This window comes from Sarcophilus harrisii, chromosome 3 (assembly GCF_902635505.1).
Source record: "Sarcophilus harrisii chromosome 3, mSarHar1.11, whole genome shotgun sequence".
NCBI lineage: Eukaryota > Metazoa > Chordata > Mammalia > Dasyuromorphia > Dasyuridae > Sarcophilus > Sarcophilus harrisii.
Window position 1 is genome coordinate 461,310,500 of NC_045428.1, and position 15,985 is coordinate 461,326,484.

Sequence of the window (15,985 nt, forward strand, 5' to 3'; positions counted from 1 at the left end):
CAGGGCAAAAAGCTTAGATTCGTCTTTCTGGCGGAACCACCGGCCGTTTCATAAGTTGAAGATTAAAGAGGGTGGGGTGGGGCTGGGCCCCGCCCTCATCTAAGCCCCGCCCCAGCCTCACTGTCTCCGCCCCGAGCCTTACCCTGTCCCCGCCCCAAACCCCGCGGACATACCCTGGCTCCCTCGGAACTATGACGGTGGTGACCTCGGCCCTGCGGGCGCTGCTATTGTTGCGGTTGCTCTTGGCGGGCAGCGGGGGCGGCGGAGCAGGTGAGGTGGGGGCCGGCCGGGGGGGCCTAGCCTGACTCCTCCTTCCGTAGCGGCCTCCCCGTTAGATCCGGCCTCCCGTGCGCCAGAAAGGTTCCGAAGGCCCTTCCGCCGCCGAGGCGTGAGGCCGAGTCTGGGCTGCTGTCGGGGCCCCGGAAGAGGGGCTGGCGACCGCAACTTTCCACACGCGGCTTTTTTTTTTTTCTTCCTTTTTGTATAGTAATGAACTCATCGTGATCATCACCTTTTAAGGGCTGATAGGGACTAGGTCTCTGGCCCCTCCGTCCCCCTGGCGTGATTTTTCCCTCCTGAAGGCTTCCCAGGGAGGTGAAGGGAGCTCCTGGCCTAACAAATACACTTCTTGTCACAACCGCGAGACATCAGACACACGTGTGACTTATGGCCCAGATTCAGACTTAGGGGCAAGGGTTAGAGAATCGGGACAACCGAGCTTCTGAAAGGGTTGAGTCAGCCCGCGCTTGCCTCCTGCTCACATTCTGCTGTTTAAATACCCTTTTTATCTGAGTGGGACGGGCGCCGAGTCTCACACTCGCGCACCACCCAACCTCTCCGCTTTAGGAGCCTCGGGAACTCTTAATCCCCCTAATAAAGGGATATATTACAACTACTGCCCCTCTTTTTCTGATCAAATAGCAAACTCAAGCTTGTTTTCCTCTGTTATCGCTGTCATTAAGTCACCTTCTCCCATTTATCTCTCCCTTCTTCCTTAGCTCAGTTGTGAAGACAGTTAGCCTTTCTTTCTCGCCATTACTGATTCTATAAGAAAAGAAGGAAAAACGTGTAAAAGTTAATCATGTGAATGTTGGGGAGGGCTTTTTTGAGAGTATGTATTTGACAATATTATATTCCCAGATTCTAGGTAATCAAACATTTTTAGATAACTACTGGGTGCTAGATAATTATGTGATTGCTGGGGATACAAATTTAAAAAAATTCCATCCTCTCAGGGAGCTTGTATTTCCTCAGAGGAGACAATGTGTAAAATAAATATAAATAAAATAAATGTGTTTTTTAAAAGTAAAGAGCAGACATTAGAGAGCAAGGCATTAAATTGTGGGGCTCAAGAAAATCTAGGTATAGAAAGTGGTCCTTAAGCTGTGTCTTGAAGGAATATCTGATGAAGAGGAGTAGAAAGTACTTTCTACACTTGGGAGACAGCCATTACAAGATTTTGTAATGACACATACCAGTTATGAAAACTCTGGGCAAGTCAACTAACTTTTTAGTGAATCAAACAATATTCTGGATTCTAAGGTGCTGAACAGCTGTAGATGTGCATTGGTAGAGTTAACTAACTTGGATTTCTTCACACAATGAAATTCACAGAGCTGGAAAAAAATGTGCAAGGCACTGTGAGATATGAAGAAAGAAAAACTTGGGATATAAAGAAAAGTTTTATTTTTTTTTTTTTTTAAGGGAAATAACCATGGTAATGTTCGCCTATAATTTTTTCATTGTGTCAGTTTTAGAATCTGAGCTTCTTCAGGACAAGGAATGTTGTCTCATTTATTTACCTCAGGATTATATAGAATATGGTACCTTTTGAAAAGCTGTGAACTGGAAAAAGTCCTATGACTTGGGTTTCTTTCTTTACCATGACCTATGGGATATGTGACCGAAGGCAAATCACCTGATTTCTCTGGACTTCAATTTTCTCATCTGTCAAATGAAGGATAGATAATCTCTAAAATCTTCCTTTGCTCTGTGAATTTTATGATTCTCAAATCTATTGTAGAGTTTGCATGATTGTGCTCAAAAAAGTTTTTGATAATGACAGATTGAGTTGTAAATCTTTCCCCTTCCTCCTTGTACAATTTGCTCATTTTTTTTCCTGAGATCCTTCTTTGGGCTTATGTACTGCAAGTGTTCTTTTGCAATTCATCTTCCCCAAATTCACTCCTTTTCTCCCCACTTAATTCCTCTGCTCCTGGTTATCATTTCTGTTCAGTATGAAGCACCTACCCAAGACAGGCCCTCCCACACATATGCCTTACTTTTGGCAAACTGCCTATATGGTTATGCAATCACTGGGATGTTGTATTCTGTTCTTGGAGCAGTGTGCTAACTATCCCTAGCCCAGCAGCCCTGTAGGATAGATTGGTTCATTATAAATAGGAGAGGTCTTAATGACTGGGCTCTTGCTCAGAGTGGCTCTCTACTGAGACTTATGTGGGTGACTTCTTTGACATGATGCCCTAATAGGTATCATCTAAGAAAACTTGCAAGATTATTTGTAGCTTCTGGAAAGGAAAATTCCGTATTCATTAATTCTGATCCCCTGTCCTGTCTATCATTTGTCTTTAGATCATAAAATATCTTTATTCTTATTTAATGATTAGAGTGACAACAGTTTTTAGCTATGTTTTGATAGATATAGTACTGAGGAATTTAGATAACAAGTTTGTTCTTAATAAAACACTTCATTATAGACTTAGTGTTAAAAATTAGTAAAGTCTTGTTAAAGTGAGTTTTTGATTGGTCTTGTTAGTGAATTTCTAGGACAGACTCTACATTTTCTTCTACACTCCTTTTTGTCCTTTTGCCAATTTAAGTTTGTGAAATAGGAAACTTTCTAATTAAGGATTTTTGGTCATTTTTTTCCTCTTTGACTTCATCTTTACTTTAGTCTCTCTATTTTTACCATTAAGATAACAGAAACATTCATACTTAAAGATAGTCTATTTGACAGACATCTATAAATGTTAGGAGTAATCATCCCTTCAGGACCTCCAGCATATCAGGAGGTCATAGTGAATTGTTTAGGAAATTCAGTATTGGTAGGACAAGCAAATATAAAAAATAACCAGAAGAAAGAAATAAATTGGATAATTGTGTCCTTTTTTGCTTTGTTAATTCATTAGATATTTATTAAGCTCAGAAATTTTGTTTGGTGTTTTTAAGCATTAAAACAATGAATACAACACAGAAGTCTCTGAACTTCCAATTTAGTCTCAGTCATTGGGATTGCCAGAAATCTTAGATAATGTAGGAGAGATTAGGACAAGGCAGTGATTTACTTACAAATTCCCATTTAGAAGTATGTAACAAGAAACTATGAGTGATAGGAAAAAGAGAGGCAACTTTTCAGAGAGTAAGGGGGAATAATCAAGATACAAACTTCCTGTAATGAAGGGAGAAATATGCTTGGGTGCAAGATGACACATATCCTGTGGTTGGGCTATTTACTTGTTAGGAGATACAAGTTTTAAACTGTGGGGTTAATAATCCCATGCAAGTCCTTTTACATAAAGACTATTATTTATCTGATTATTTAGGTTGTAATTTATCTAATGGAACTTTTCTGCCTCCTAGGTGTTAATTTTCGTTTTGCTTCCTATATTGGTGATCACATGGTGTTACAGAAAGAACCAGTTGGAGCTGTGGTCTGGGGTTATGGAAAAATTGGAGGCATTGTGATGGTGACTCTGCACCAAGCTCAGGAAACCATCATGAAAAAGATAACCTATGTGAAAGGTAAGGCAACCCACATTCAGTTCAGCATCTGTCCTCTTGTGCCATCTGCTGGATTATCTGAAAATGAATGATTGGGGCTCCTTTAAGAGCTGTGCTTTATGTAGGAAATGGTAGGGGCCAAAGATCAGGCTGGAATTAGGACTAGAATTTTCCCCAAGGAGCATACACAAATATATTACACAAATAGGCTTATGAAGGAAGAGTCAGAAAACTAGAAATGTGAAGAAACTCAAATTTGCTGCTAGGTCAGGTTGGGGAGATCATATTGTTAGTGAAGCACACAAGGTGAGGCAAATGCAAAGCTGTAGCAAGTAACACAGATTAGATTATGTGGAAATGTGATAGGTCTCAGATGATCATGAGCTTCCAGTTAACTGAGAGTGGATAACTATTTTGAAGGAGTATTGTAGAGGTCATTCATCTATTAGATGCACTAAAATGAACCCAGATCGTTAGATTGCAAGACCAGAGTTTTTTTCTTTACATCCTGCTGCCTAGTATGCTCTTAATAAATATCAACTTAAAAACAAAGTACAAGGTAGTACTTTAAATACAAGAAATGAATGAATATAAAAGGGGGGAATCTCTTAATGATTACCATTATCATGAATAAGTAATATTCTGTGCTATGTTCTGGCAAAGTTTGCTTATAATATAGTTTGCTTTAAGTCCTGGTTCTGTAGGAATCTAGATAAAATACTATACCACATTATAAACTTGAATTTTAAAAATCCTACATTTGTATGTTTTAGAATTTTTCTTCATTATAATATTTTTTTTCAGATTTGGCATGTACAATGGAGGAGGAAATTTGGGTTAAGGTGACAGAAAAAGAGAAATGAGGTCATTAATTAGAAATGAGGGGCTCCTTTCCTCTTTATATGCATAGTGAACATTAGTTGAGTTGAATTACACATTTCACTTTTAGCTTCCTTGGCTTTATGTAGGATTGACAGTACACAGGAACAGGAGCCTTTTCCACCTTAAGAGAAACAATTGACTTAAAGGCTCCTAATGACATTCTAAAAGTAGTATAGATTAAGATAGTGAAGGAACAATTGACTCTCTTTATTAACTCTTTTACCTTTCCTTTATAGGAGAGGAAACCCTTGTTTACTTAATTCTATAAAAATGCTTTACTGTGTATCTGTTGCACTCCTTGTACAAAGCAAAATAATTAAGATACTGTTTGGGCCAAATGAACTAGACATTCTTTCATGGAGTCATGGAGAAGCAAAGGAGATGTCTTTTAAAGCAGATACTGTAGGGAAGGTTTAAGAGGCTAACTTCTCTATTTTGGTTCTATTTTTTTGCTTAAATTTTGAGACGTCAGGTTGTTTACATTGCTTATTTTTGATACTCTCTTAACACTGACTGAACATTTTTGCTTATATGTGTGGAAGACATAGACTATAAATGGGATTCTGAATGTTAGAAACCATAAAGTGCCTGTTCACATTTTAGATTCATCAGAGGAAAAAGAAAAAAAAGAAAAAAAAGACTACTTTTTTTATTTTTACTGCATCTCTGATTTCATCTGTGTCAGTACTCTGTTTACTTAATCAGATCTCATCCCATTTATGCCTTTTCTTCTGGTGAAATTTTCCATGTTCTACCATAAATCTTCCATGGAAGGATTCATTACAGATCTTTTTAACATTATGGAGCTATTAATACAGCACACCTGCTACCCATCTATTGTTCCATACTCTTGAAAAAGATGTTTTATTTTTTTAAATCAATGAAAGTCTCACCTTCCTACACCAGTCCCCCAATCCACATTGAAACGAAAGAAAAACAAATTCCATTACAAACATATATTGTCAATCAAAACAAATAGTCCACATTGTGCATTTTTAAAAAAAGTATCATTCTTCATTCTAAATCCTTCACTTTTCTATTAGGAGATAGGTAGAATGTTTCATCATTAGTCTTCTGTAGTAATATTTGTTCATTACATTGATAAAAGTTCTTTTGAAATTTTTTCCATTATCATATTATCACTTGTATTACTGTTGTATAAATTATGCAATGGTTCTGTCTATTTCACTGTTTGTCAGTTTATATGAAACTTAACAGGTTTCTCTGAAATCATTCCTGTTGATCATTTCTTACAGAACAATAGTTTTCTATGACATTTATATGCCATAATTTGTTTATCTGTTCTCCAGTTTTTGTTTTGTTTATGACTAATTTCTCTCCTAATATACCTTCCTCTAATTCCCCTCTTTTTTCCTTATTGAAGGAAATGTTATTTCTGTGTCCAGATGTGCATATGTATAGTCTTTTCTTCCTTCCATCAGTTCAGATGAAAGTGAGGCTGAAGTGTCTGCTGCTTTTCCCAGCCCCTTCTCCTCGTTTGTATAGATGTCTACTTGTGGACCCTAATTACATGAGATAATTTTCCCTAACTTTCCTTCTCCTCTCTCCCTTCTCCAATATATTCTTTCTTCCCTCTTTTTAATTCTTCTCTTAAAAACTTCAAGTATAACAGAAGCCAGGCCTTGTCTAATTAGATTTCTTCTGTGATCTCTGATGATGATAGGGCTCAGATGGGACACATCTCTCTCCATATTTGAATATAAGCAGTTCATCCTTTTGCTCCTTATTTTTGTCTATTCATGTTAATTTTTTATTTTTATTTTAACTCCTGTGTTTGAACTTCAGAGTTTCTATACAACTCTGGTTTTTTTTTTTTTATGGGAATACTTGGAAGTGCTCTATTTCATTAAAGCATTTATCCTATACTTGAATTGTAAGTCCATATATTCTTTGCCTTATGTAATATTGTATTCCAAATTTTTTCTTCCTGTCTCTGAGGTCTTTTGACTTTGTTTTAGTATTTTTTCTCTCATGGTGTCATTGGCTTCTCTTTGGTCCATCCTAATTTTCAGGGAGTTCATTGTTTAGGCCATGTTTTGTATTTGTTGTTTCAAACCGTTAATTCCTTTTCAATTTATTTTCTTTTAACACTCTTATTGCATGTATAAAAATGTTTTTCTCTCTTAAAAAAACAACAGATTCTTGCTTCACTTTTTCCAATTCTAGTTGTTTGTGCCCAACCTGTGTTTTGATCTGAGACATTTTTAATAGTTGTTTTGAATTTATTCTCTTCTTCTGCATTTGTGTTTTGAGTGGCTCTGCCACTATAATAGCTCTTTATAATGGGATTCTTTTATGTGTTTACTTAATTTTCCAGTCTATTCCTGTCTTGGAACTTTTGTGTTGGGCTCTGTCACACTCCTGGATGGTATGTCTGGGTTGGTCCTGTTGCTTCTTTTTGGGTGTTGAGTAAGTTGTGTTATTCTAGGATCTCAAGGGCAAGCTGTGGTTCTTCAAGCTTTCACTATTCTCAAAGTGGTCTGATTCAGGGCAAAATCTGATTGCTGCTCCTCTGATCAAATCTCTGCAAATTCCTGACCTGGGTTTTGACCAGAGCAACTATAGCCTGCTGTTTGACTTATTCCCTATAAGCCAGCTAGGAATTTATTCTGATTCAACATGCCAGAACTGCAGGCTCTTCTTTGCTCTTTGATTCCTGCCCTGGTTATTTCTCTGCAGGCTGGACTAGATATTGGAACTGAGATATTGCTCTGCTCTGGAAATTTGAGCCTAACCACTCCTATTTGTTTCTGAGCTTCCTTCTTTTTCAGTACAGTTGCCCAGGGTTCCCCCTCTCCCCAACACAGGATGTCACCCCTCTACTCAATTTCTCTTCTCATGCCATGGATCTGTGACTCATATAATGGGTAACAAGGTTGCCTGTTGGAACTTGTTTCAATTGTGGTGTCCCAGTATGGGTCTGGAATCTCCTCTCACTGCTGGGTACCGTCTCTTGCATGTTAGTGTTTCATGCTTGGTATGCTCCTGCCCCAAACCTATTCCCAATTTAAAAGACCTCTCTATCTGTCTCTGTATGTTCAACCAATGTTGGATGAAGAATTTGTGATGACTTTTTCTGTATTTCCCCATTAGGCTTGGGTTGGCACATTTTCTAGGTTTGTATGGAGGAGTTTTGTGGATGGGAGTTCAGCTGCATTGTTTCTTGCTACTCCACTATCTTAGCTCCACCACGATTATCTTTCATTCTTACCATATGACTTCTTTTCTAGATATTTTTCATTACTCGGTGATTATAAACTATTTATGTCCACCATACATATCTTTGTTGTCTTTTAGAATTTTGATTCTTTGAAAATTGTGGTATTCCATGCTTTGCAGCCATATAATGTTATAGAAGACTCAGTATAAAAAAAGATGAGTTTATTTCAGGGAGAAGCTTAGTATTTTTGAAAATGTCTTAGTTCCCGAAATGGTAGCCAGCCCAAGTTCCTATTCCTCTTCAATTCTGGGCTCAGCTCATTGTCCACCTGTAGGATCTGTCTGTGCTTTTTAATGAAGTAGCTCTATCCATTTAAACAAATTGTATCAATAGTAGGCAATATTCATCTACCTGGACTTTTCTGTGTGAAAATGTTAGGCTAATTTCTTTTGAGTGACATAAAACTCAGGAATTTTAGTAGCGTTTTGGGGCTTGATGGGAACAGCAAAAAGTGATCAGCAAATAGGATATAAAGAGGATTTCATTGTCTCTAGGGAGTTTTTCACTCTTAAACTGATACAGATCCTTCATGATAGTGGGTAAAGACAATTGGAGAAAATATGCCATGCCCTTAGTGATGATGATAATTTGAGGATCATTTATCAGAGTTATGTCTTTTGTTAGCAAGGAATCTTGTGTGATCTTTAACATATGCAGGAGAGACATTTTGTTGGAGGAGCACTTCCATAGCATAATTTTGTATTATGTTCAAATGCCTCAAAATCAGCAGAGAACACAGTGAGATTGTTTACATTTTAATTAATTGTGTGACTTTAAATAAAATATGGGCTCTTAGATAATTTTATTTTTTGCAAAAGCTTGCATGCTTCCTTCATGTATTCTCTTCAATATTTATATAGATTATTCTAATAAAAGATTTGGTATAGTTGAGAAAGTGGGCATATAGATCAGTTTTTATGTCCTCTTTATTAATTTTTTTAAAGGTAGGAATAATATAATCCCTATTTCAAATACTTTGAGATACTTGGTTTAGTCAAACTGCTCTTCCTGCAATGTTTTTCTTAGAATAGGTCTTACATTTTCACGAGGAACTCATTTCAGGAACTAAAATATTGTGTTCAAATCTGGTAGTTTCACTGTCCTTGATAAAGTGAATGAATTATTACAGAAGTATTGTTATACTTCTCAACATCAGAACTCTAGTCCTTAATCTCATTTAGATGATACACTGGACTGAATGCTATATGTGGAATCAGGAGGAATTGAATTCAAATTTTGCTATGGACACTAGCTCTATGATCCTGAGCGTCATTCAAGTTGCCTTCAATTCATTTCTTTGGTAAAATGGGGGGAAGGCAGTGGATAACAATATCTTGGGACTGTTAGGAGGACAAAATGAGATAACATTTGTAAAGCATTTTGCATACTTTAAAGCACTATTATGTAAATGTCAGCTATTATTAGTTGATAAATGCCTATGGTACATTTGAACTGCATACCCCTTCTGAAGATATGTGCAAAACCAGAACTTAGTATTTTTCTTTTCAGACATCTTCTTCTGAGTTTCTCTTTCGCTTTCAAGAATAGCACCATCTTTATAATCGCCCAGGTTTGCAGTCTTGGTGCCATTCTCAACTCTCCATCTCACATATCCAATTATTTGCCAAGTTTTGTCTCTATTTGCCTATTATTGCTCCTGTACAGCATCTCTTTTCTATTCACAGAACCACACTTCTACTAGTCTTATTTTAGTAGTCTCCTAATTAGTTTCTTCCTGTTTCAGGCCTCTCTACTTTAAATTCCTCTCAATATGGTTGCCAAAATGGTTTTCCTTAAGTGTGGTTCTTAATATGTTATCCCTTTACTCAACAGATTCCAGTGACTATCACTGCTGGGATCAGATATAAACTCTAAACTTTGACATTTAAAGTTTTTCAGAACTTGACCTCAACCTAACTTTTCAGCCTTATTACACACACTTAATGGTACAGTCATAGTGGCCTCTTTTGCAATAGCCTACTCATACAGTGCCCAAATTCCATTTCTGTTTATTTGCACTGGCTGTTCTCCCTTTTCCCTTTCATATATTGAAACCTTGGTTTCCTTCAAGACTCAGCTTAAGTGCCTCTTTCTGCTTAATGCTTTTCCTGGTCTCCCCAAATGCTAGTGTTCCTTTTGTTGTTGCTGTTCTGCATATATCTATACTTATGCATGCTCTCTTTCCTTAATAGATTGCAAGTTTCATGAGGGCAGACCATTTTACTTTTGTCTTTATAAAGGTTAGTCTAGTGCTTGACACATAGTAGAAGCTGCATTAAAAATTCCTGGCCATCTATGCCATGGTGTTTCCACTTTTCTCTACTTGGGCTGTCATCATTTAGCCTTTCCTTATCAGAAAATCGGGCTTTGCCCTTGGAACCACTCTGGGCCCTGATAGGCTAACTTTGGTTTTACCTTGCTTGAATCTAGGCTTCCACAATACTTCCTGGACACTCTACCTCTTGTTATCTCTGCTCTCTATTTAGATCATAATTTCTATTCCTTTCTTTAGAGAAAATTAGACCTTCCTCTTGGAACATTCTTTCCCTTCTCTAGTTCCTTTTTATGTTTTATTTTATGTGAACTTTTTGAGTTCAGGGATTATCTTGCTCACATTTATTACAGCACTTATCACAGGACAGGGGATACATTAAGCACTTAATTTTCTGTTTTTCGTCTACCTAATAAATACTTGGTGATTTATTAATGGTTTCTATTTCTCATGTATTTGTTGTCTTCCTTCCAGTTTTATCTTTAAATGCTTTTGAGGTGATGTGGCTTAATTAAGCTTTACAAGAATACCCAAGTTTCCTGTTATTCTCTACTGTATCTTGTTTTATGAGTTTGATACTGCTCATATTTTTCACCATCCTTCAGAATAAGGTTTTGTAAATGGGTTTCTTAGACATAAATGGTAAAATCAAGGGAGCAAGATATAAATAATGATAAAAATGGTGTTTCTGAGCATGAGCCTGTGTGTAGTTCCTTGTAAGATATAAATGGACTGTCTTTCTTTGATTATCCCAGATGAAAAAGCATAAAGGCAACTTTGAATGATTGGGATATTAGAACTTCATATGTTATGATGAATAAACAGAAGAATTTTTCTAGAACCTAAGAATGGAAGAATATTTCCAGCTGTTTCTTTTTTAGAAATTGCAGATTTGCATTAGTCAGTGATGCTGAATTTTGGCATTGGAGCTTTTGACATACATTTTCAGAGTTCATGTCACTAAACCACTTTGCATCTGGGAAAATGTCAAAGTATGGCAGAGGTAGGGTTGGGGAGTAAGGGGAAAATGAAGTAGAAGATAGGCTTTTTCTATATCCAAACTGACATGTAAGTAGAAAAAAGGGACTGTTATATAGAACGTCCCTTTATTCTTCCTCTTGAATGTCTTAGAGCTCTATTGTGAATTTGGCAAAATGAGCCTAGAATAATAATACACATCTGAAATGAATGGGAAAAAGAAAAACAAGAAAGTGTTATATGACTAGTTTTTTTTAAAGACATCTTCCCACTTCATCTTCTTTCATTTTTTTCCCCCTCAGTTGATTATAAGGAAGAGTAATTAGGGGAAATGTAAATGGAAGTGGAGGTAGAAGTTCCCTGAAGTTTAAATTTATGAAACTGGTTAAAATATGAATAGTATATTCTTATTAGATGTGTCTAACTTTCAAAGTGTAAGAGTTTTACTCTATTTCAGTGTCACCCTTCTCAGCACACAGGCTAAAGGATCATCCTGGTAGCTACTTGGCTCACCCTGTTACTTGGTTATCTTTGGTAGAGGTAGATATTTGAGAAAGTGGAGATTTAATAATAGCTCTACAAATATCTAATTTTATTCTCACCACAACTTAGGTAGTTGCTATTATTATCTCCATTTTATAGGTGAATAAACTTAAATAGAAAGCGATCAAATCGTTAATTTATGTCTTAAGTCAGAATTTGAGCTCCAGTATTCCTGAAGACAGGTCTAGTGCTCTAGTCACTTCACTACCTAATTGCCTTTTTTGATATGATAAAAAAAGACTTGTGTGAAAATAAAAATCAGTCAGTCCTTTTTTTGTATTTTGGACAGATTGGAAGTATTCCTTGAGAGGTAGTAGTTAAATTTAGAGTATAGCCTAAATACAGTTCAGCTCTGTTTAGATTGCTCAGGCCCTGGAAACATTCACAGCCTCTGATATGTGTTGAGGTGGTTTAGCTTTTTTTTTTTTTTTTTTTTTTGGTTCAAGTATCTTCATTTTCCTTACTGTTTTCTTATTGCTGTATTAGGAAGCAATATAGAGGATGTGTTGAGTAGATAACTTACTTAGGAGTGTAACTCCTAATCATTGTAACTGATTGCTGCCTTAGGTCAGGGATATATTTTTTTTCAGGAGGTTCATCAGTGATGGCATCCTGGAAAAACCTTGGGAAAGACTCTCATCAAGACAGATTGAGTGTCTGCCTGCTCAGAAGTGTAAGCCATACGGAGCAAATAGCACCTGTGCCACACAGTCTGTACTGGCTGCCCACTGTTTCCAAAACAGTGATTTTTGTACTTTAGGTGCATTGCACATTTAGTATGCTAATGTGTGATTATTTTGACAATAAAAAGAACTGCAGACAGTTGATTCTGGAGTTTCTCAGTGAACTCCTTGTGGCCTGAGTATGTTTTGTCCTTAAGATATCCTTTTTTCTTTTTTGCTGAGGCACTTGGAGTTATGTGACTTGTTTAGGGTCACACAGCCAGGAAGTATTAAGTGTCTGAGACTAAATTTGAACTCAGGTCCTCCTGACTTCAGGGGCTGTGCTCTATCCACTACTTCTCCTACCTGCCCCCAAGTTATCCTTTTAAAAAGGAAACAACTGTTTGTTTCTATCTCAGATTTGGCAGGGATGTCTCTAGTGCAGTGGTGAAATCCCTTTTGTCTCAGGCCTTCACTGGACTTATATCATTCTATGTATTTAATTCTATGTATTTAACCACCTGTTCATGAGAAAAAGTATCATATAACTTGAGTACACTACTGCTTACACATGACCCTTTTAATATTTTTCTCTTTCATTTTATCTCCTCAAATTTCATTTCATCAAATGAACATACAACAATTGGATTTTTTCCTTCTGAATTTTGTCAAGAGAATTTGCTTTAAAGTTGTCATTTCTCATTTTTTTCTTTTGTTTTTCTTTCTTCCTTTTATGTTGTCAACTTATATCTCATTATTTGGTACTCCAGGATTCTTTTTATCAATAATTGTAGAAGCACTTTATTGAAATTGCTTAGCATGTTAGAGGGTGTGTTCTAAAGAATAGGCTGAACTAATTGTCCACCTAGGTATACAGAGAACTGATCATTTCACCTGAGATTTAGTTTTGTTTTTGTCGTTTTCTAGATAATCTCTTAGCCTTCGGCAAAATGGAGATAGTAAGATGTTTCTGGCCTAACTCACAAGGGTAACTATAAGTAAAGCTCAAATGAAATAATAGATATGAAAGCACTTTATAATCCATAAAGCTCTAAAAATCTAGGATATTATTTAACTTGTGTTTTTGTTATCCTTATGGGTTGAAAATTCACATATCTTTTTCTAGGCTTAGTTCTTGCTCTTGGGCTCCCAGTTTTTCATGGAATATTTGATAGTTCTTTTGAGAGGGAGGGATAAGTAAGTACAGAACAAAGATAGTTTGCCTTTTTTTTGGAGGGGGATTTCATTCCTTAGGGTAGAGAACCCCTGATGTTTCCTTTAATCCCATCTGTAGATCAAAATATAGATAACTCAAGTGTACTCTATTTTCAGGTTTCAACTAAATAGTATATAGAGAGTAACACATGGAGTCCTGAAGTATATCGTTGAATTGTAGTTCTGTTTTAAACGATCTGAGATTGATTAGGTCCTTGGGGCCTTGCTATGTTTTAGAACAGTCTGGGACCTGGATCGTGGTATTGGATCCTATGAAGCCTGGTGGACCTTATAACATGACGGCAGAGCAAATCATTAAGAAGGAGAGATACAGCCAGACAATATATGATGTCTTATTTGGAGATGTTTGGCTATGCAGCGGGCAAAGTAACATGGAGATGTCAGTTTCTCAGGTAACTTACAGATGTATCTTGGTCTTACAGGTCTCTGCTATTTGCTTTATTCCCCTTGGGTAAAAGCTAATCAGTGAGAAGTCAAAGCTGGAAAGTGTCAGAGGGCAGAGGAAGCTTTGGAGACTTAAAATAAGCCTCACTCCCACCTTCTGTCTGTCTTGAAAGATCTGATAAGAATCCAGTAATAGAGATAAGAACACTTAGATTCTGTTTTATTGCTAAACCATTGACTTAATCAATTGATTTTGACTTCAGAGGTTGAGATTGAGATGCAAAAATTAAAGATGGTCTTTGAGTCTTAATTTATTGGTGGGAATCTTTTCATATGTAGACACTCTTCATACCAAGAGGTCTCATATGTTACTGGTCACTTTTTCCCTTCATTTTTCATATCCTATTTTTTTTTTTTTTTTTTTTTTTTGGTCATTCTCTAACTGTTTTTTCTCATTTCAGTATTGACTTTTTGGATCTTGATATTAATTTTGAATACCTTTTCCTTCATCTCTATTTTATTCTTTGAGCTCTAATTACATATTAAAGCTACTCTAAAGAGCATAAAAACAATCTAAACTTTTGGGGAAAAATGCTAGATTATTCCATGGATATATGCAGAGACTAAAAGAGCAGGCACAAGGGCATGTTGGCATATTAATAATATAACAAAGCATTCTTAATTTGCTAGTAACAGAGAATAAGGCCGCTCTAGCCTTGTGGTGGCCCCGAGGGAAAATATCTTATTGATAGTAAATACTATTGAAAAAGTTAGCAAGAGCATTAAACCTTTTGATGACAATAATAATAGCTAGCACTTAAATAGACCTTTAAGATTTGCAGATTGCTTTATAATTTTTATTTTTAGGAAAGGAATCAGTTCTGGTAGTTCTCAAGTGTTAATGTTCTAGTTCTTAGCCCTCAATTTTTAGCAAAGGAAGCCAATCTAAACCAAAGGGGAGATGGCACTTATTACCTAGAGAGTGACTCAGTGCTTTTGGTGTCCAGGTTTGTACTAATCCCTTTTAGGTAACAGATTTAAAATTTTAAAGGGAAATTTTATGTAGCTTTATATTAATGAGGAATAAGGTTCCTGTATTATATCAACTCTTTAGATAGATTGGAAAATTATAAACTACAAAGAGAATATAGACAAAAAAGTTATCAAAATAATGTATACTATAGATTGTCCTTTAGGCTAAGTAGTAGTCAAACTATATTGTTTTGTTTGTCCATTTGAAATTGGGTTAGCCCAATAAATCTTTTCAAAATATGTTTAAAGCTTAGTTTGGTATCAGGAAGTATATTCTGAATAAGACTTTTTGGATTTTATTGGCATATTTGAACACTTGATTGGCACTCATTTATTTTGTAAAGTAGGAAGGAATTAATGTACTTACTCCTCTATTAAGCAAAATACATGGGAAATTAATCATCTTCCCCAGCTCCCATCTTCCCACTATGAAGTTTTTTTTTCTGCTTTCTCTATTTCTCAGCTTCTGTTTTGTGTCTACATTCAAAAAGTCATCTTAAGCCATATTTTTCTTTTATAAAATCTTCCTTTATTTTCAACAAATACTTGCTTTACCTATTGTAGTCTTTAGTTCAATTAGCTTCTTCTTGTTTGTGATAATAATACTACAAACTCTTCTCACTGCTTTTAAAATTCATTCCTCTTCAATCTCATCATTAGGTTCCCATATGAAATTCATACTTTTTGATTTCATCCCTTCATAGAGTCTTAGGCACTTTCTTATCTGATTCATTTCTTTTTTATTCTCTTATTTCCCACTTTACTTTTCTCAGGTTTGGGTTCTTTTATTTAAGTGCATAGAAGCAAAAATGGTACTTATACTCAGTGTTAGAAAACATGATTTTGTACAGAAGTGGAATTACTGCTAACTCATGAAGGAAAATAGTACTTTCCTTAATGCTTTAATTGCAGCTCACTGTTTATACAGAATGGCATAGACTAGATCTGCTTTTATCTATATAGTTACATTCTTAATAGCAGTCTATGCCAAAAGGATCCCATTTTGAACCAGAC

General features: G+C 36.1%; 1 protein-coding gene across 1 annotated transcript in view; it reads left to right on the forward strand.

Moving 5' to 3' along the window:
* Positions 1-6: 6 nt before the first annotated feature.
* The window catches only part of SIAE (sialic acid acetylesterase), a 42,506-nt gene continuing 26,527 nt past the window's right edge, over positions 7-15,985 (forward strand). Inside the window, exons 1-3 of the mRNA XM_031960955.1 lie at positions 7-270; positions 3,601-3,762; positions 13,772-13,947. Of these exons, the coding sequence (XP_031816815.1) occupies positions 192-270; positions 3,601-3,762; positions 13,772-13,947 (417 nt within the window). The 5' untranslated portion in view covers positions 7-191. The remainder of the gene's footprint in view (positions 271-3,600; positions 3,763-13,771; positions 13,948-15,985) is intronic.